Source organism: Wyeomyia smithii, chromosome 2 (assembly GCF_029784165.1).
Source record: "Wyeomyia smithii strain HCP4-BCI-WySm-NY-G18 chromosome 2, ASM2978416v1, whole genome shotgun sequence".
NCBI classification, from domain to species: domain Eukaryota; kingdom Metazoa; phylum Arthropoda; class Insecta; order Diptera; family Culicidae; genus Wyeomyia; species Wyeomyia smithii.
In genome coordinates, this window is record NC_073695.1 from 56,066,602 (window position 1) to 56,086,897 (window position 20,296).

General features: G+C 40.5%; 1 protein-coding gene across 6 annotated transcripts in view; it reads right to left on the minus strand.

Moving 5' to 3' along the window:
* LOC129724791 (band 7 protein AGAP004871) overlaps positions 1 to 20,296 on the minus strand; it is a 281,087-nt gene that overhangs the window by 26,731 nt on the left and 234,060 nt on the right. For 2 of the 6 annotated variants that reach the window (XM_055679958.1, XM_055679960.1), the window contains exon 2: positions 3,246 to 3,278. The exons of the other annotated variants lie outside the window; for them this stretch is intronic. In XM_055679958.1, coding sequence (XP_055535933.1) covers positions 3,246 to 3,278 — 33 coding nt within the window. The remainder of the gene's footprint in view (positions 1 to 3,245; positions 3,279 to 20,296) is intronic. 6 annotated transcript variants of the gene reach the window in all.

Here is a 20,296-nt window from a genome sequence, read left to right on the forward strand (position 1 = left end):
CCAGAGACTCGTTTTTTTTGTAAAAAAATTTGTAAATCATGTAATACTGTGCTTTTTTTTCATCGATATTTTTCATGAAACTTTGTCCGCTTTGAGGCACGTGTTCCCGATGTTCGATCGAGCTGAAATTTGGCATTAGGACTCTATTTGAGAAAACGAAATTTTTGAGCCTTACCACTAAACGATATTCGAAGGTCAATTTTGTTTTTCATACATCTCATTGGCACAAGCTGTATAAAACTGTGGAAAACGTTCACAAACCCCCCGATGTTGGTATTTCCGGAATCAATATGACGCTTAGAAACCAAATTTCGGTGCCCGACGGCATTTTGGAACAGAAGATGCTGATTTGTAAGATGAGAGCGGAACATTTCAAATCACACTTCATTCAAATCATTATGCTTAATTGTATTGTTAAAAAATATTGTTCATAGAAAATTACTGCATTTTTATACGTGAGCAATTACTAAGGAACTCTACCATAGCAGAATTCCCCTGACTAGGGAAATGATGGCAGAGCTTTCCTTAGAACATGCAATTACTTTTTTCAATGAAACTAGAAAAAAGCAGAAGCAGAATTTTCTTCAAATTTGAAGAATGTAAGAAAACAGAACTAAAATGTTGCCTTTTCGTTTTATTGGACCGTTGAACCAATCGATTGCATAGACCTTCGACAATCACCCCAAAAACGGAAAGCAATGATTAACATGATGAAAATAATTAAAAATATTTCATCTCATCCCATCGTGTAAACGGTGAGAAAAGATCTCAAGTTTTGCACATCTGTTCAATCGATTGCTGATTCTTCAACTAATCTCTTTATCCGATACATTCAACCAGGAAGCAAAAAGTGGCTGGATCTCCGCATCAATCCAAATCCTGTCAATTTTTCCGCAGACATGAATTGCGTGAAAACAATCATACTCAAATATAACGTGCCATAATACCATGAGCCATAAGCCTGCTGCGAGTAGCAGAAAAAAAATATAATTTCGTTCCTGTCTCGTTAAAACCACTCTTCCGATCAGAGATCAATTTCTTTCTAACGCTTCACCGATAGAAGCTCCCAAAGTCGCAGCATCCTATAGCATTATTATAAAAAAGTCTCTACAGGTGAGACACTCATCTCATACTCCACCTGGAATTGATATTGGATGCGCATTTCAGATCCCCACCGAATGTTACCTTTTTCTACTTTGGAAAAGCTGGTGAAAATATCATTTGCTTGATACCTAACGGTGGATTTGTTATACGTATATAGACACAGGTAGGATCAACTCTCGCGAGAAGAAATACGGCTACTTGTAGCAGACTTTCTTTCTTGAGCGTACCGTTTCCGTCAACCGTCGTTTATTCCGCTTACCGATGGCAACTTTTGGAGGGTGGAAAACGTTAAAAAAATTGTGTAAAAAAAGTAAAAAATACGCAATGATAATCATCGCTCTGGCACCGGCAGTGAAACAGGCGCCGGTATTCATGAAGCATCCCGAACGGAAATAAAGTGACGTTTGCAAGCGTGAATTTTACCCATACTTTACCAAAGTTTTGTTTCGGTGCTGGGAGGACTGGCGGGGTTAAGGAATACAAGCTTTCGGTCGGTTTTATTATGATTAAGGTAACATCTTGGCACGGTTTACAGCACAGTTTACACCTCCTTTCGTGGGGCTCCTTATTGCATGCCACTGCTCTGCCTGGTGTACTGTGGGCGCTCAGGTAGGTAGATGTGAAAAATAAATCTATTCAAAATGGAAATACATGCTTTAAAGTGAACAGGCTTTCGGAGATGAGATCTTTCCGGTCTGTCAGGCTCACCATACAGCGGAACTTAAATTAGCGTCGTGCGGGGCTTCTTTCGATATGTAGGGTTATTTTAAACACTTAAGCGGTATCTTGTTTTTATTTTTTACACGTAAATCTTCTATAATGTACAAGATTTTTTCTAACTTGTTGAACTTTTTCATCAATTTAAATAAACAGGTAGTCAAAAGTTTCAGTCTAAAAAATGTTTTTTGCTGACCATCAATCATAGTTCTATCAAAAAATTATATCTGTTTCATATGACCAAAAATGTCAACAATGTCAGAAATGTTAAAAATGTCAAAAATGACAAAAATGTTATAAATGTCTAAAAATTCAAATTTATAAAAAATATTAAAAACATTGAAAATGTTAACATGGAACCTATCAAAATTGTCACATGTCTCGAAAGTATTAATCGGGTCAAAAATGTAAAAATAGCATGATGTTGATACTGCTATTAATGAAAAAAATGTCAAAAAGATAAAAAATTTAAAAATTCCAAAAAAGATAGATATATAACAAAAAGGAGAAACTTATCCTTTTTGTTTTGGTTATTAGAATTGAAAAAAAGTTTTTCAGATATGATATTTAACCCTTCAATTGTGCAAATTAGACATATTATAATCAATATCTTTTAAATTTTGACTAAGAAAAAACTTTTGATAGGAAGTTAACATAGGCGGTGTCTCAAAAAAGTAAACGGGTAAGAAGATTGCTGTTCTGATGTGTTGGAGCATGACTCAATATTTGTATAATAAATACTTCGATATAAATGCAAATTATACTTACGTTGACCAGCGTTTTGCTGTTTTACTCCATCATTCACCGAGTGTTAACAATTTCGGGAAATCAATGCTAGCTTTCGTTGCACGAATTCTGGTAGATGTTATGTTCTGTTATGAAAATATGTGGTGCGAAAAATATGGTTTTGGTGAGGTGCAAAATATGCAATAGGGAATGGAAACAAAACCATGCAACACCTAGCCACAATAGAATTTATCTCAATCTGATAAACAACGGTGGCAATCAGTAAACCCGACAGCCGGCATGCAACGGCTCAACGGTTGGCAGGAATCGTCACGGATTTAAGTTGAGAAGAGTTTGATTTTAGAAATCAAATCAGGGTGAAATTATAGGAGAGAAGAAACAAAATAATTCTTCGATTGGGAACGAAGATAGCTTGGTTATAGTCGCAAATCTACTAGGGGCATGCAACAGATTCAATGTGATAGGAATCGAAAGAAGAAGAAGACAATAGTGGGCTGGATGTTTCTGTGGTGCATCAGCAAAATAAAATATATTATCGATCAAAACAAGTCACAGAGTACGAGGTGGAATCAACAGGTGAAATTGGCAAACTTTCGAACTATGGCTAACCGGAGGATAAAAACCGGGGTAGAAAACGGACTATTTGGAACTTGAGTGAAACAGCCGTCGGCACTTACCATAGAGCAACAGAGATTTTCTGATTTTTACATCTACCGAAAGGAACAGATATGGAAAAAGTAAAGAAAAAAGATTACGAATTAGTTTCTGATGACGCTGAATGCTTTTAAGAGAGAAAATGTCAAATGAATAATACAATTGAAAATTAACATTGTTATGTAGAAATGTTTGTTGTTCGAATTGCAAAAGTAGGATGAGTTTAATGCAGTGTGTAAAAGTTTTCATTTCGATTACCTTATCCGCATAGTACGACCTGGTATTAAAATAAACCTCAATGAACAAAAGTGGATTGTTTGAAAAACAAAATATGTATATGAAAGACGTTATAAACTTGTTATGAACCTAAGCCGTGCACGGGGACACGTATAGCAATTGACTGGGATATATTACAAAAGTTCACATCAATGGACTACGTAATTCTAATTCCCTAACAAAAAAAAAGCCGTGCACTACTTCTATGGAACATTTGCGTGATCTCATATCCATAGAAACATGCAAGCAACAACGGTTAAATTATCCACCCGAAAAAAACATGAATGCACTCAACCGATGCAACACTCTGAGTGTTGTCGCAGCATTATAATAAGTATATTATGCAGCCCAACTACAGCGTTGGTGCACGCGGCAGCAAAACAATGACACTTAACCATGCGACAGTACGGTGCGGAGTATTGTTGTGTCCCAGGAAATTATCAACCGTACTTGGCAGTAGGAAGCATTCGGTGTCGTACACACGGCACTGTAGCGGCTGCTGGGTGATGCGGGGAGCTCCGAAATGTTCCACATACCGTTCCGTTCGGTGCATTTTTGCAGTTTCATAACTTTATGCGCCGGGTGACGATGACAATCTACGTTCTCGCTTTTCCGCAGAAATTTGCCCCGAAATAAATTGGCATCAATTGTTGCGTCAGTTGTTAGAAGCTAGGAAAAGACGTGCTAACTGACTTTTATTGTTATAGTTTTTCCATCCAAAATTTCTTATTTCCGACTACAATGGCTTGTAGTCATAGCCGTGTGCAAAGTTTTCGGTTTTGGGGGGAAATTTTTGTTTCGAAAGAATTGTTCATACTTCACATCAAGCCAATAAGTACATACGACTAATTTTATTACGATATGTTCAACTTGAATAATTTGAATCAATTTGTCAAAGTTTATTAAGCAGTCCAATATGCGTACATTCTATACTTAAGTGTTTACGGCGTCACAAAAATTGTGTATTATCAAAATCTAGTTTATCACTTATGACCAGGGAAAAAACGGACTGTTAGCATTTCGTCTGATAGGTTAAGATCGTTAAGTTAATTTTTGGTAGAATTTTACATAAACATGTACAATTATGTTTCAAATGTTTGGGAAGACTCGGAGGTTTAGAATAAATTTGCTAATTTAAAATACACACTTTTTCCGTTAATACCATATACTCATAATAAAAAAAGCGAAAAGATAAATAATTTCTAAAACATTAATATTTTACTATCTGTAGGGAATCTACCGTATCAATTAAAACTTCGACGAGTCTCAAACTTCGAACACTTTACCAAAAAATCTAATAATAGCTGTTATAATTAAGAAATATTTGCACGAAAATTTAGAAATCGCTGGATTAGCAACATTATTTACTGTAGATAATTCTGAAATATCTAATAGTTAGGCAGACAACAGTCATCGATAGAAACAACGGTAAATAATTTTGTATGCAGAGTACAGGAAACTGTCAGTTCATTTGGAATAGAAACATGGCCTCAAAAAGGAGTTGGTACAAACGGTGTGGAAAATTTTCCTGCACCAGGTGTCACCCTGCTTACGAAAATACCCATATAAAATAGAACAAAACCATACATTTATCGTACGAGTACGAGATTTGGACCAGAGGTGCCATAAGTTTTTGAAAGATGTCTGCAATTGCTTGAAAACCGGAATTTTATTCTTGATATCTGACAAAAAACCTACCGCAATTTGAAAAAAATGCGATTCACAGGCAAAAAAACGCACACAATTTGAGAAAAACTGCGCAAATATAGGGCGACCCTTACAATAATCTACAGAATCTAGGAAAAAAAAGTGGAAGAGTTTGTCTATAAGAAACGATCGCAAGGTTAACGTAGAATTACGACAGCCTGTCTTATGTCAATAATTTTTTGCAATTGCTTTGGAAATACACTCGATTAGGGTTCATCATTTTAATGGTGTGAAGCGATATATTTTTCCGTATATGTTTCGTATATTATTTTAGGTGTGACTAAATTATTTCCAGTTAGACCATTCTACAACGTTCGAAAAAAAAATACATCTCGTTCATTCTGGCTCAGAGCGATCATTTGATAATCTCCACCTTTATTTTTAGTTTTAAAGTTTTTCCTCAGTTTCGTAGCACGGATGTACAAAAATGATTTCTTGAGGACATTCTGTCGAGCCAGACCGATAGCACTCTCATGAAGGCAACAAAATAACATGTATTGTGTCGTGTTGCGCGGCTTGGAAGGAAAAAATGTTTCCTTCCCCGTGTCGCATGAAAGCAGATTGTTGCGTGTTAGATACTGCCGACGGTAGGCATTAGTATGAAGGTGGAAATTCTGCTGTGATGTCAAGCAATAACCGTCTTCTTCAAGACGTTACATCGTTGTCAATGAAATGTTATGAATTTTCTAAAACGGACTCAGCACCGTGAGCAGAACTTGCTGAACTTTTCTGCTTTCAATCGGATTTGTTTCGCATATACCGCTCGTGATGTACAGTATCAATGAATCGTAATATACATCACACTGCTGCGCAATTGCAGCAGCTTCAAACTGCAATCAAAGTTGCAGTTCAGTAATAACCATTCATTATGCTCTTCCAAATACATTTAGTAGCCTTGAAAAAGGGTGGTTGCTGCAGTTGCAAATTTCATTCAATTACCGCATAAATGCTTCACTAGCGTTTTTTCACTAGCGTATAAAGTTTATTACCTGGTATTTGCGCTTATATATCTCAAATGAACCTCTAATCAGCTGTATCTAGTGAAGAAACGATAAAAATTGTATAATTTGCTTAAGTATTTAATGCTTTCTGCTACCTTACAGCTCCGGGCAATATGCCCCACCGCTAGCCGGGCTGATTTGTTCATTGCTTTAGCGTTTGCTTCTGAGACTTCAAGCGCTGTTTCACTTCGCGTGCTGAGCTGCCATATAAAGCTACTGCATGGGGCATATTATACTGCATCTGGGGCGTTTTGCCCCGGTAGATTGGAAAGCTTTCAATTTTGTCATATTTTTTAATAAAATTATGGCGTTTTTGTGTAACAGTAATTACAAAACAAAATAATAGCAGTGCATTACCAACTAAATAGTGTATCCAACTGCGTGAAAGATTTGTTGTTTGTGATAAACATAGCTACAATATTGACGATGTTCCTTAGGGGGGGCGTATTATACCTGTTTACCCTATCCCTGATTCGGACAAGTAAGCAACCGCAAAATATTAAAAAAAACTTGTGGTTTTTATTCTTTCTCTGCTTTACCTCCCATGCGCACTGGTTCGATTCAAATGATGTGTTAATGTGTGTCATCCAAGGTGAACTTTTATGGATGTAGTTGTGAAATAACACTGAAAGTTTCAGATTGAAATGGTTTTCTTGCTGTGAATCGAACTTTTGATTGAATCTCATTTTTAATAAAAAAAAACTTTTTTTTAATTTGTGGGGCCCCAATCCCAATAATTGATAATTGTTACTAGATAACTTATTTTCATCTAAACGATTGTATCGAACTCTTTTTTACTCCCCATTCATTTTACTGTTATATTATGCATGTTTTCTTTTGTAAATCGGGACTGACATTCGGTTATTTTTCTTCTGGGACTGACTTGCGGTTACTTTGCCTAATGTGACAATTCGACTTGGTATTGATTGCCACTTTTGTTGAACAAACCACAATTTTTTATCGGTACATCTGAAAATATACTCAAAGCTAGGCCAAAATACGATGCTAACTCAAAATTGACAAAATTACAGATTGGACTGACTTGCGGTTACCGGCAGTAGAGCTCTGTTAGAGCGTATTCAGGGGTTTCCAAAATTCTACACAGCTTTATTCTGGTTCTAGAAATATGAAGTTTAGAGGTTTTCGAACAGTGTCTTTGATTTCACCCTGCTCTTAACCTTCTAAAATTTGAATATAGATTTGAACATTATGTTCCGGCGTCTGGACATCATCTTTCGGCCTCCAAACATGATTGTGGACCTGAAAATAATCAAAATCGTTTAAAATAAATTCCATAATGCCCAAGAAATCTAGATTTCCTAGCCAATTAAGAATCAGTTCTTTTTTCGAAGTAACTTTTTCCTTTTCCATCATTTCTATGATCACCTCTTTGGACAAAGAACACGTAAGCCAAATTCGGTGGAAGTTGTTTTAGGAATTTGGAACATTTCAATCTTGACTTTTATATAAATAGATATACAGTGCCTCCACAATTATGGGTCATTTTGCCGCAAATACGTCTATTCTCAAAAAACTGAACAATTTTCATCAGCGGTAGTATTTTTGATAACTCACTTGAACCCAAATTTAAACGATTGAAATGATTAAAAGTTGAAAATGTCACTAAAACAATAATTCTGCTCGGTGCATTAAACGAAGTGACCCATAATTGTAGTAATGTTACATATTGCGGTGCACAATTGTTTGTTTTGCATGATAATGCATCACGACTGAATAAAATAACTTATCATCAAGCTTTTACAACAATAAATTTACTTTTGTGATGGATTTTGACGATTTTATAGATTGAATGATCTTGAATGCCAAAAGTGATCCATGATTGTGTGGCATTTGCTATGTAAGTAGTATTTTTCTTTTCAACCGATTTACACACATCAGCTGCAGTGAAACTAATTGTCCGTCGAAAATATACATCAAAACACAGAAATAGATAGTAAAACATTCGTAGTTGATAATTTTTCCGTTTATATGTTCATTTTTTGAACATTCGAGCAACACGTTGACTGACCTAGAATTGTAGAGGGACTGTATAGATTTATTCTGGACATGAGATTGAGATGCATTTATCAGTACTTGACTATTATTCTTACGTTTTGCTTTATGTTCGCCTTTGAGGCGTCATTTGTCTTTCTAAATTAGGGAGTTTTGAATATTTTCTTCAGCATTTCACAGGTTTTCAGGAACTAAAAGTTTTGGATTCGAAAATAACGGCAAACAGCGGATTTCAGTTTCAGCACATAGTCCATGTTGTATGATAAACAATATTAGAAAGTTTTCAAACATTTTTAAGCTTTCTAGAGAGCATAAATCGCCATATTGGATTTGAAAAGAGCACCGAACAGCGATATTTCGTCTCTGGACGTTATCCCGTTTCAGAAAACACCACGGCTGAGAGCGGAAGTCACCTTGAACTTCAAAGTCGGACACTGATTTACGGTTTGTAGGCGTAGGTCTGGTTCCTTTTGGGTTACGACTACATCTAATAACAGGGTGAACCAATAATTATTGCGATACTTTAAAACTTGCCAATAATTTAGAACAAAATTTTGCTTCGTTGCTTTTCAGAGTGTTGTTTATACATCCACTAAGTTAGTTTTGTAGTTGTCAGTGGGTTTCCGATCAAGATAAAAGAAAGCGTGTTAACTGTTCGAAAAAGAATTTTGTTAATTCACATGAAAAATCCTGGGTTATCGCATCGTGACTTGGGAAAAAATATGTACAGTGCTTTTTCGATTTTAACACGGTCAAAAAAAAATTAAGTTCAAGATACTCATGAATAAACAAGAAAAGGTTATATTTTGATATTTTTCTCCATTGTATTTTCGCGGACTTTCTCACGGCTATTATACATGCAATATCAATATGATTTGTACTGCTCATTCTTTAGCATAGCTAGCAGAATCTAATGCTTGTTTATTTGAAATTGTAGAACCGCTAGATTTTATAATTTTTAACACCACTCTCTATAAGGACCAAACTGTAGGGATTTTCAAGTTTTTAACAGATCTTCTTTCTCAACTGCCCGAATAATACGATATTTTTGCTACGAAGTCAATGAAATACATATTTCACGGTTCATTTTTCTCAAAATTATGACACAAATTATTTGTAACAGATATGACACTTGGTTGCCTCAGAAAATTGATCATTGATAAATTGAGTTCATAAAACTATACACATGCAAGGACACAAGGCACAAGTGAAATCGAATGCATTTTCTACAACTAAATGTACATTATTTTGATTTATCTAAGGTTTTTTTTAAGCGAGATAAAAACGAAAAAAAACCGTGAGAAAATCGAGCGTGAATTTGGCGAGTAGTGATAAAAACGACTGTTGATAAAAGCGAAAAAGCACTGTATACATTTTTCAACCATCTCAGGGTGTAACTATTCAATTTTGAAACCCTTCAAGCGACACTGAAAGTAGGGCGGCCGGTATCGATACTAAAATTGTAAAAACAAATATAGCTGCGATGATAACTCCCATAGATTAGCCTCCTAGCGAACTAATTCATTTGAAAGAGGTTTTTTCACTCTGAACTAATGTTAGTGCAGGAGAAATGCAATATTTTTCTAAATTGCTCAAACAGATCAGGACATATCTGGGAATTTTTTTGGATTCTTGATTTCACAAAGTAGCCGAAAAGGTTCGATAGAACATTCATTCCAGTGATACCTCCAAGATAGCGAAGATCGCAAGAAAGTAATTAAGTTATAAATCACATTTTGAGTCAGAAGACTCGCAATATAACCGAGTGACAAATAGTCGAAATTACCAGATAGTAAAAAAAGTGAGATCAGCTCAAACACAAATTTGGACAGCGGAAACTAATATTATAAATTTATTATTGTAGCATTTTTACAATTGGTTTATGCCACAGTTATAACCGTAGACTTACCGGCTACCCGAGAGATAACAACATAAAATTCTAATTAATTGCCGACGAGCTAAAAACGTGTGTTTTAGCACGAAAAACATTCAGGTGAAGGTTTTCATTTCGAGCTCGACCAGGTACTGTTTTCACGTGACGACAACCAATTCCCACTTCCCTGCTACCGGCACTTCACACGCGTTGGCTCTAAGTCGTTCCTTGGCGGTGCCCATGTCAAACGAGGCCCACGCAAGGAGATAACTGATATTTCATTGTACATTGCAGCTCGAATTGATTAATTAGGAGCTAACTAACTATTATTGCGCCTTACTGATGCAATTGTATTCGCATAAAAATCCCCACATCCCAACTTCGACCGGAAACAAAAAAAAAATATTGCTAACAAGCACACTAGCGAAACGAAATGGCAGATTTATTTCATTTTCCCAATTCCAATAAGTAGCATCCTCTGTCTTCATTATGTACCCCCTTTTAGCGCGCGGTTGCAATCCTCAACCCAAGAAATGGAACCGGAACGTGTGCGATCTTGTAGTTCGAAACAACCAGCAGCGAGTGAGGGCCATAACTCTAAGCACATAAACACCGAAATGTACACCTACCACATGCCAATAGCGGGACTCGAACAGGCTAGTGTGTTGCATCGGAGTTTCGCCCCGTGAAAAGAAAATTTGTTTTTCCCATCTCGTGGGAGAACCAGCGAATTGAAAGCAAAACCGCTACCATTCGCCGTTCGCCCACTCCCACTGCTGAACTCGGCTCCAAGGGTCGTAAATAAGGCTGCTTCGATTTCACGGTGCACGGTTTACTCGGTTCTTGTGTTTATTTTTTCGGTTTCGTTCAGTACCATTGCTTTTCTTCGGGCTGCGCTGTTGTAGGTACGAACGGATGCAATCCAGCACCGCTTCACAGTTTAGCATCGCGAGCAACTGTGTACAACAGGCTAACGTGTCGAATGAACGTGCAAATAGCCACCCACTAACCTTCCATCCCTCCAGCCCAGGGTTTGGCGTCATCTCGAAATGCAGAGAACAATGTGGTGGCTGTTATTGCGAATGGGGCTGCCTAGAATGGCAATTTCGAAGCGTATCAACCCGTCGTACTCGAATATCGGAGACAACACCAACGACAACATGCGGTTGCTGTGAGTTGCAGTTTTTGGGGAACGCTAGTGCTGGAATGGCTTGCAGCGACAGACACCATGGTGAAGTTTGGCGCAGAAAGTTTTGAATATTTTTGACGATAACAGCTGCGTTTACAGTATGGCTTTTTAGCAAGGAAAGTAACCTGGTCGCGGAGCGATTACAATGAAAATCGTTATAGATCGTAAATTGAAACAAATTGAACGAAATCTAATTGACGATAATGTAGGTTCTCACTTAAGTTTTTGTTGCAGTTGGATGGGGAAATCACCCAAAATTTCGTTTTTTGAGATAAATTTAAAGGGTTGTAGGGAAAATTTTCCCAGGAAAAATATTCTAAAGCAACTTCTCATCACACTCTGCTGAGCAAGCACTGCTGAGTTTCTGCTGAGAGACTACAGCAGCGACGAGATTCTTTGATACACTTCTGGACAGCTTTGATGTCACGTCTCAAGAGCAATCTGAGCGATTGGAAGCTGATAAAAGGACGCTTCTTTTCAACCGTAGATTAGATTAGGTAGAGCGCCTGCCTAATCTCGGGCAATCATTTTCAATCATGGGGTTCTGGATTCCTCTCATGTTTTGGTCTGTGTAGTCACAACTTCTTTGACAGCCTACAATTCATAGGAGCAGCCGTAAAAAATCGAATTCCGTTTAAAGCTCGCAACATCAATACTCGATGAACCGGCTTTTGAGATAAATATTTGGAATGGGATATTACAAAAAATGTGTCATTCTCGGCTCGGCTTTTCGATATTTTCACCAAACCATAAATATTGTTTAGGGTTGAAGCTCACTTAAATCGTTGTATATTCACGGCAAATTAAATCTTGTCTTAAAAGCTTTCGATTTCGATTCAATAAAAACACAAAAATATCTACACCGGTGGTGATAACGTGCTTTATGTAACATAATAGGTCGAAATAAAAATAAAAGAAAAATTATTTATAATTTTGAATTTTATTTTTTTAATTTTGTTATAATGTAAATATAAATATTTCCCTTAAAGTTCTTCGATTACATACAACCCGAATGTATTATTTCGTTAAAACCTAATTATTTGTTCAAAACTATTATGACATGAGCAGTCTTTTGGTGAGCTTTGGTAATCAATAAATTTCATATATTTCACGAAAATAATTAGTATTATATAGTAAATTTTGTATAGCATAAACTATAGTGAAGAAACATATCTTCCAATAAAGCTTCGAAATCAAAAATAGATATTTGCTTTTTGTTCTTGTTTACAATCAACTTCATAATAAAAATCTGGCTACGATGTCAGCTTTTCAACATAAGCTTACCAAAACCCTGAAATAAGGAAGCAGCCTTCCCGAGTTAGAAATTTCCCGATTACCAATCCGAAAGCTTCGACCGTCATAACACCAATGTCAAAATCATGCAGATACGGATTCTCGGGTCTGCTTTGTCATTCGCCGCCGCCTGACCAAACCAATCGGCCAATAAGGTAATTTTGTTAGAAGCATCCTATATGCTTCGATCCTAAACCGAATTTAGTCTCCCTACGCTTCTATTGTGCTGGGTCATATGGAGGCCCTAGGATTGGCACTTTGACTCTAGCAGGCAGCCTTATGTGTCTAAATGAAACATTTTTGCAATCTCTTTCAAACTATAGACCGAATGGTCGTTGTTTTGTTCCTTCTGTTTCATTGAACCTTCCAGCTTGAATATTCCACTTTTTTCTGCTGAGAGCAGATTCTCAGCACACACAAATACCAGTCGAAGATAAAGACCAAACGATAGCTTGGCAGCACGTGTCTGTGAAAGAATGTGGTAGTTAAGATTGAACAATTTTCCGAAGGATCATAAACAAGAGCCAAAAATGTATTAAGATAAAGTCTAGGTTTTATGATTTGCGTTGGAAATCCTAACGATTTGCATGAGACGAAGAATCGCATAATCATGTAGGTATATCAGTTTTTGAATGCATTATTTTGTAACTATCTTATTGAAGTTTATCTAAAAAGGGTTTCCTTTTCCTGTGTCAGACCTAAAATAGCTACTCACTACTTGCTGCAGTCGGAAGTGAAAGTTCCAACGGGAATTCTATTTATAGACGCCTTGTATATCGAGTGGGCAGTGCTGCCGTCAGATATTAAATCACGCTAGTTAAGAAGCTGTAGGATGCATGTGCCACATTTTACGATAAGTATGTGTGACCTGACTGCAGTTGAAGTGGCATTGAAGTGGGAAGGGGATTCAAGTGAAAAATCAAGGAAAGCGGAGGATGCTTGAAATTATGTTTTGCATACACTGCAACAAGCGTCTCGACCGACCTGTTATTTTCCGTATTGCGTACAAGCTCAATTTTCATTAAACTGTTGAGCTCAGCGCTGGTAAACTGCCGCACTTCTAGCAAAGACAGGTCTATCATATTATGCAGATGACATCATGTGTATTAGGCGTTTCACAAATGAGTTAGTTCATATGTGGGTCAGTATATCTTCCCCACCGATCAATATTCCTTCCAATATATTATGTTGTTTTTCCCTCAGTTCACAGCTATGGATTTAAATGATTGTGTTTTCAATTCAAGTGAGCTTCAAATCCGTATTCATATATTCCTTCTTTTAATCGCTTTGTGCTTTATATTTTCCACCGGAACCCCAGGAAATCGAACTCTTGAAAGTTATTATGTTCGTAAGTAACTCAGGTCTGTTACTCTCCCTAGCTGCGGAATACCTCCTCGCTATGTTGTTGCCGTCATGTATAGAGACACAATAACTCACACAACCGTCACAAGATGGAAAAGCACACGAAGGCATGCAACGATGCCTGGCAGAGTCACTTCCTGCTTCACATATGTATCCCACCTCTTTTCACGTCACCCGTGTGATTAAATATGAACCAGGACGCTTGGATAACGTTTCTCAGCGGAATGCACCGTCTTCATAGCATCGGCATACACAAGCTACAGAGTAGTGGTGAAAAGTAAAAGCGCCCGACAGCATCCGCCAGCAAACCGAAGAAAGTTTCCCGGACCGGCAGGAAAGTCTCCCTACCTCCTTCCACTTTCTGTTGAAATTGCTTGAGTAATAAATGTGGTGTCAGCTAGTTGAAAAACGGAAAGCAGCATCGGGGACGACATATCCTTTTATTTAGACCTTCTTTCTCACACGCTGTATCTCTGTTCAGGGAATGTAGAACAGGTCAGTGAATCCGAGCCAAAACAGGGATTTAACTGCCCCGTGAGCCGTTAAAATTTTGACCCACCGCAACGGAAATGAAGGACGGCTGTAAACCATGACCCGTTTCTGCGTTTCTGCTTGTACTTGTTTCCATACCAAGGCTAGGCTCGATTTGATTTCTGAAACTTTCGGGATTTTTACATTGAATTATGCTATCAAGATTTTTACATTGAATTATGCTATCAAGATTAGCGATGAAAATCTTAACATTCTAATCGAATTGGTGAAGGTTTAAATCGTCTTTAATCATCCCCGACGTTAAATACTGAATTGATGAAATCGAATCTAAGTTAAAAAAACATTTGGCTTCAACTCGAAGAATTTTACTAAAACGAAAATCGAATGGCAAAAATCGGAAATTTGTTTGCCCGTTACTTAACAACCCGTAATTTATTAGTCCTATTAGATAGTTAGTGAAACTTTTAAACATTGTGTATTTATATATTTTAAATGATTTTTATAATCTTTTTTGTGGAGTCTTTTATGAGCAATTCTCGCTGAAACCAGGCCACTAGGTGCACGAGGTCTTTCGAATTTGATATAAATGCACGTAGTAGTTAGAAATAGAGAAAAAAATTATTATGTCATTTTTGTTTGATTGAATTTGTTGACCACTCGGTCACCAAGGGGTGAAATAATTTCTTAAAAAGTTGAAATTTTAACAATTCTTGATGTTTTATTTGAGCTATATCTCTGAAATTCTTTATGGAACCTACTACAAATAGCACTTCTCTGTAAAGTGGAATGATAGGGCTTTCATTTGGAGTAAGCAGAATTTTGGCCGCCATCTTGAATTTTGCCGCCATCTTGGATTATATCAGAAAAATGCAATTTTGGGCGTGTTTGCAGCTACCGATTTTCGATCTGAGACCAGCATTGGAAAGCCGAGAAAAAATTCTATAAGATGCAAGAGAATAATTTGGTGAGCATCAGTGTTAACCTACCAATTGAACGTAATTTCCGAACAAAGTTTTAAAATAATCAATGCATTCCGCGCAATCAACGTAGTAACCATATGCAGAGACCAAGTGGATGCACTTGTTATAACCCTACTATATCAATATATATATATATATATATATATATATATATATATATATATATATATATATATATATATATATATATATATATATATATATATATATATATATATGTATATATATATATATATATATATATATATATATATATATATATATATATATATATATATATATATATATATATATATATATATATATATATATATATATATATATATATATATATATATATATATATATATATATATATATATATATATTTGGCAGAGCTGTATGCCACCACGGGTCGGTAATTGGCGATTACCGAAGGCCACGGAAGTGCTCACTGCTAGCAAGCAGTCCCGGACCATCAGCGGGAGCTAGCCTAGGTCGTGGCGAGATTCAGGCACTGGGCCGCTGAATTCTCGCAAAAGCCACACTGGCCGGAAGCAGCTCCGACGGAGCGAGTAGTGCCGCTCCCACCACCCAAATGCACTATACCGCCCATTGGGACTGATGCCAGTAATGTTCCCAATTACGGCAACTGGTCGCATCACTATAGGATAAGAGTCGGATTTCGTTTTCGTACCATGATTTTGGGCTGGCACCTGCGCCGAGCTCCCTTAGTAATGTCGTGTGATAACGGCTTGAAACGGCGAGAGTACAACCGGTACAGGGGTCTCCGTCCCGTAAAACCTGGCAGGCCTTCCAGTACGTTCCGAGTCCATTGCCTGGTGGGAACCCGGCAGGAGTAGGATCAGATGTCTTTTCCTGACTTGCGCCGGTCGGGGGTGTCATAGTTGCCCATGAGGCGCTATGGCAGCCGCCCCTAGCCATGGCCTCACTGCTCCGGCATAGACTACCTTGGGACCATTTAGGCGACTACTCCATTATGGATAAGGATAGCGGCTGGTAGGGGGAACCAATAAACAAAAATGCAGCAAAACAAAACTCTGGAGATGGGGGCAGATGGGTTGGAAAACCCATTTGCGCGAGGTGGCATCCAGCGGTCTCCGCCTAGAAAAGTGGAGACGGATGCAGTGAAGGTCGCCTGCGAAGACGGTAAAGGCAGTACGCCTACCGGATCTACGCAAGACATCGCGGTGGCTGGTCCACAGCTATTAAAGGCGGTCGGAAGACAGCGGGACACGCTACCGAGGGTAGTGGCCCTGTCTGAGCAGCTCGATGCTATAATCGAGTTTGCGAAAAGTCGCAGCAATACAACGAAGTACTTGAAGCAGGCCCTCTACATGCTTCGGTCCTCCGTCGATGCTGCGAAAAAGGAGCATGCCGAGCTCGAAATGAAAGCTGCGGCTGCGGAGAAAGAGGAGACGAAGGTGACCGAGCTGGCGACGAAGTCGGTCCAAACGGACGCCAGCACGTTTGCGGCGGTTTGCGCGGCAGGACCAGCTGCCAAACGAACGCGACAGTCCCCGGGAGAGACGGCCCCCGGGGGCACCAAGAAGCGTTTAATCGCAAACAGCCCTCAGACCGGTGTAGGAGTGGCGCAAGCAACGCCCACGGTGGCAGCCAAGGAGCAGAAGGCTCCCGGTAACCCGTGGGTAACGGTTCCGGGAAGGAGTAGGAACCAAAAAGTGGTGGCCAAAAAACCGCACCCGGTTACAAATCCTGCGACGAAGAAAGTTAAAAATAAGGGCGACGCACTCATCCTTAAGACAGAAGAGTCAAAGTACTCGGAAGTCCTTAAGGCAATGAGAGGCGATGCGAAGCTCAAAGATCTGGGGGCAGATGTGTGTAGCATCCGCCGATCCCGCAAGGGAGAAATGATCGTCGAGCTCCGCAAGGAAGCCAGAAACAAGGGCCCAGCCTATCGGGCATTGGCCCAAGAGGCGCTTGGAGATAGAGTGCAGGTTCGGGCACTCACGTCGCAGGTAACCCTACAACTTAAATACCTGGACGAAGTCACCGAGGCATGCGAAGTCGTGGATGCCCTCAAGGAGCAGTGCGAAGTGGTTGTGGCACCAGAGGCAGTTCGACTGCGCAAAGGCCCAGTAGGAACTCAGACCGCCACTGTCAGGCTTCCGTCAGTAGACGCAAACCAGGCGCTAAAGGTAGCGAGGCTCAAAGTGGGCTGGTCAATGTGCCCACTCAGCATCTACCAGCCGCCGGAGGTCTGCTTTCGATGCTTCGAGCAAGGACACAAGTCCTTTAGCTGCAAGGGGCCTGACAGGAGCTCCCTATGCAGGAGGTGCGGTGCTGCAGGCCACAAAAGCAAAGACTGCGGAGAGCCCCCGAAGTGCTTGGCGTGTGCCGGGAAGCGTGACGCAAAGCACATAATGGGAGGCCCGAGGTGCACGGCCGGTAAGCCGACTAGCAAGCCACGGGCGCGAGAGTGACACAGCTAAATTTGAACCACTGCTTCGCGGCTCAGTAACTGCTATACCAAGCAGTCACTGAGTCGTTGTCGGACATCGCCATAATCTCGGACCCCTACCGAATTCCTTCCGGAAACGGTAACTGGATTTCGGACGGGTCCGGTATGGCGGCAATATGGACGACGAGCAGGTTCCCGGTTCAAGAGATAGTGTCAACTTCAAACGAAGGATACGCGGTTGCCAAGGTGAACGGAGTGTACTACTGCAGCTGCTATGCTCCGCCTCGTTGGTCTACCGAGCAGTTCGCAAGGATGATCGACCGAGCCACCGTGAAGCTGATCGGTCTATCACCGTTGGTAGTGGCGGGCGACTTCAACGCATGGGCAACTGAGTGGGGAAGTCGACGCACAAACCAGAGAGGCCGGATCTTGTTGGAGGCTTTGGCGAAGCTCAACATAGATCTGGCCAACGTCGGCTTGAAGAGCACCTTCAGTAGAAACGGCGCGGAGTCGATCATCGATGTGACATTCTGTAGTCCAGGATTGATCACGAACTGGAGGGTAGACGATGGCTACACTCATAGCGACCACCTGGCGGTCTGTTATAGCGTAGACTGTAAAACGAGACCGCATGTGGCGAGTAGAATTAACACTCCAGCTCCTCGCGGGTGGAGGATATCACACTTCAACGAAGAGGTATTTGCGGAAGCAATTAGACTAGAACACGAGGCGAGCAGAACTCGTAACCTGAGCGCTGATCAACTTGTTGCATTACTTTCGCGGGCGTGCGACGCCACTATGCCTAGGAACCGCCAGCCTAGGCATGGAAGGCCACCAGTCTACTGGTGGACCGACGCGATAGCGGACCTCCGCAGAGCGTGTCTTCGAGCGAGAAGAAGGATTCAACGTGCGCGAACCGACGAAGAAAGGGAAGATCGTCGAGGGGCATTCAGTTCCGCAAAAGCGGCGCTTAAGAGAGCAATAAAAGCTAGTAAACGTGCGTGCTTCGAAAGACTGTGCGCTAGTGCCAACACTAACCCGTGGGGTAACGCCTATAGGATGGTGATGGCCAAGACTAAGGGTGCGATGGCGCCCGCAGAAAAATCACCAGCGATGCTTGAGCGGATCATAGAGGGACTCTTTCCACGCCACGAGCCAAATCCTTGGCCTCCGGCTGGCGAGTCACTTCACCGACGTTCCAGTATCTCAAACTCAGACCAGAGGTGGTCGGCCAACCTGCCGAACACCCAATATATGAGTGACGGCGTTAGCCGTGCCGAGGCAGAGGAGGCGGAAACGGTTACGAATGAGGAACTCATCACGATCGCCAACTCCCTGAAGGTGAGCAAGGCACCGGGATTGGATGGGATTCCGAATCTGGCTGTGAAGAAGGCCATCAAAGAGGCCCCCAGACTATTCCGGGAAGTCATGCAGAAGTGCCTGGATGACTGTACATTCCCAGAGAGATGGAAGCGACAGAAGCTGGTCTTATTGCCGAAGACAGGGAAACCACCTGGTGACCCGTCGGCATACAGACCGATATGTCTGCTCGATACGGCGGGTAAGGTGCTCGAGAAGGTTATTCTCAATAGACTGGTTAGGTACACCGAAAGTGCAAACGGTCTGTCGAGTAACCAGTTCGGCTTCCGAAAAGGCAAGTCTACGGTGGATGCTATTCTGTCCGTCACCAAAACAGCAGAGGTAGCACTCCAGCGTAAAAGATGGGGCATTCGCTATTGCGCAATCGTCACGTTGGACGTGAAAAATGCGATCAATAGTGTTAGCTGGGATTCCATAGCCCACTCGCTTCGGAAACTAGACATTCCGGTATCTTTGTACAGGATTCTGGGGAATTATTTCCAGAATCGTGTGCTAGTTTACAGCACAGATGAGGGTCAAAAATGTGTCCCAATTACCGCAGGGGTTCCACAAGGTTCCATCCTGGGCCCGGTACTGTGGAATATCATGTACGATGAAGTGCTGAAACTAAAGCTCCCCCAAGGGGTTGTGATCGTTGGGTTTGCGGACGACATCACACTTGAGGTCTACGGCGAGTCGATCGAGGAGGTTGAGTTGACGGCTTCGCACTCTATAAGCGTCGTCGAGGACTGGATGCGCTCCAAAAAACTGGAGCTTGCGCATCATAAGACGGAGATTTCAGTTGTCAATAACCGCAAGTCGAAGCAACAGGCGTTGATCAGTGTCGGGAATTGCACCATCGCCTCTAAGCGCTCCCTGAAGCTGCTGGGGGTGATGATCGATGACAAGCTCGCCTTCGGGAGCCATGTCGAATATGCCTGTAAGAGGGCTCCAATGGCTATTGCAGCATTATCTCGCATGATGTCCAATAGCTCAGCAGTGTACGGCAGCAAGCGGAAACTTCTAGCTAGCGTGACTTCGTCCATACTGAGATACGGCGGGCCAGCGTGGTCCAAAGCACTAGGTACTAGTAAACATCGGGGTAAG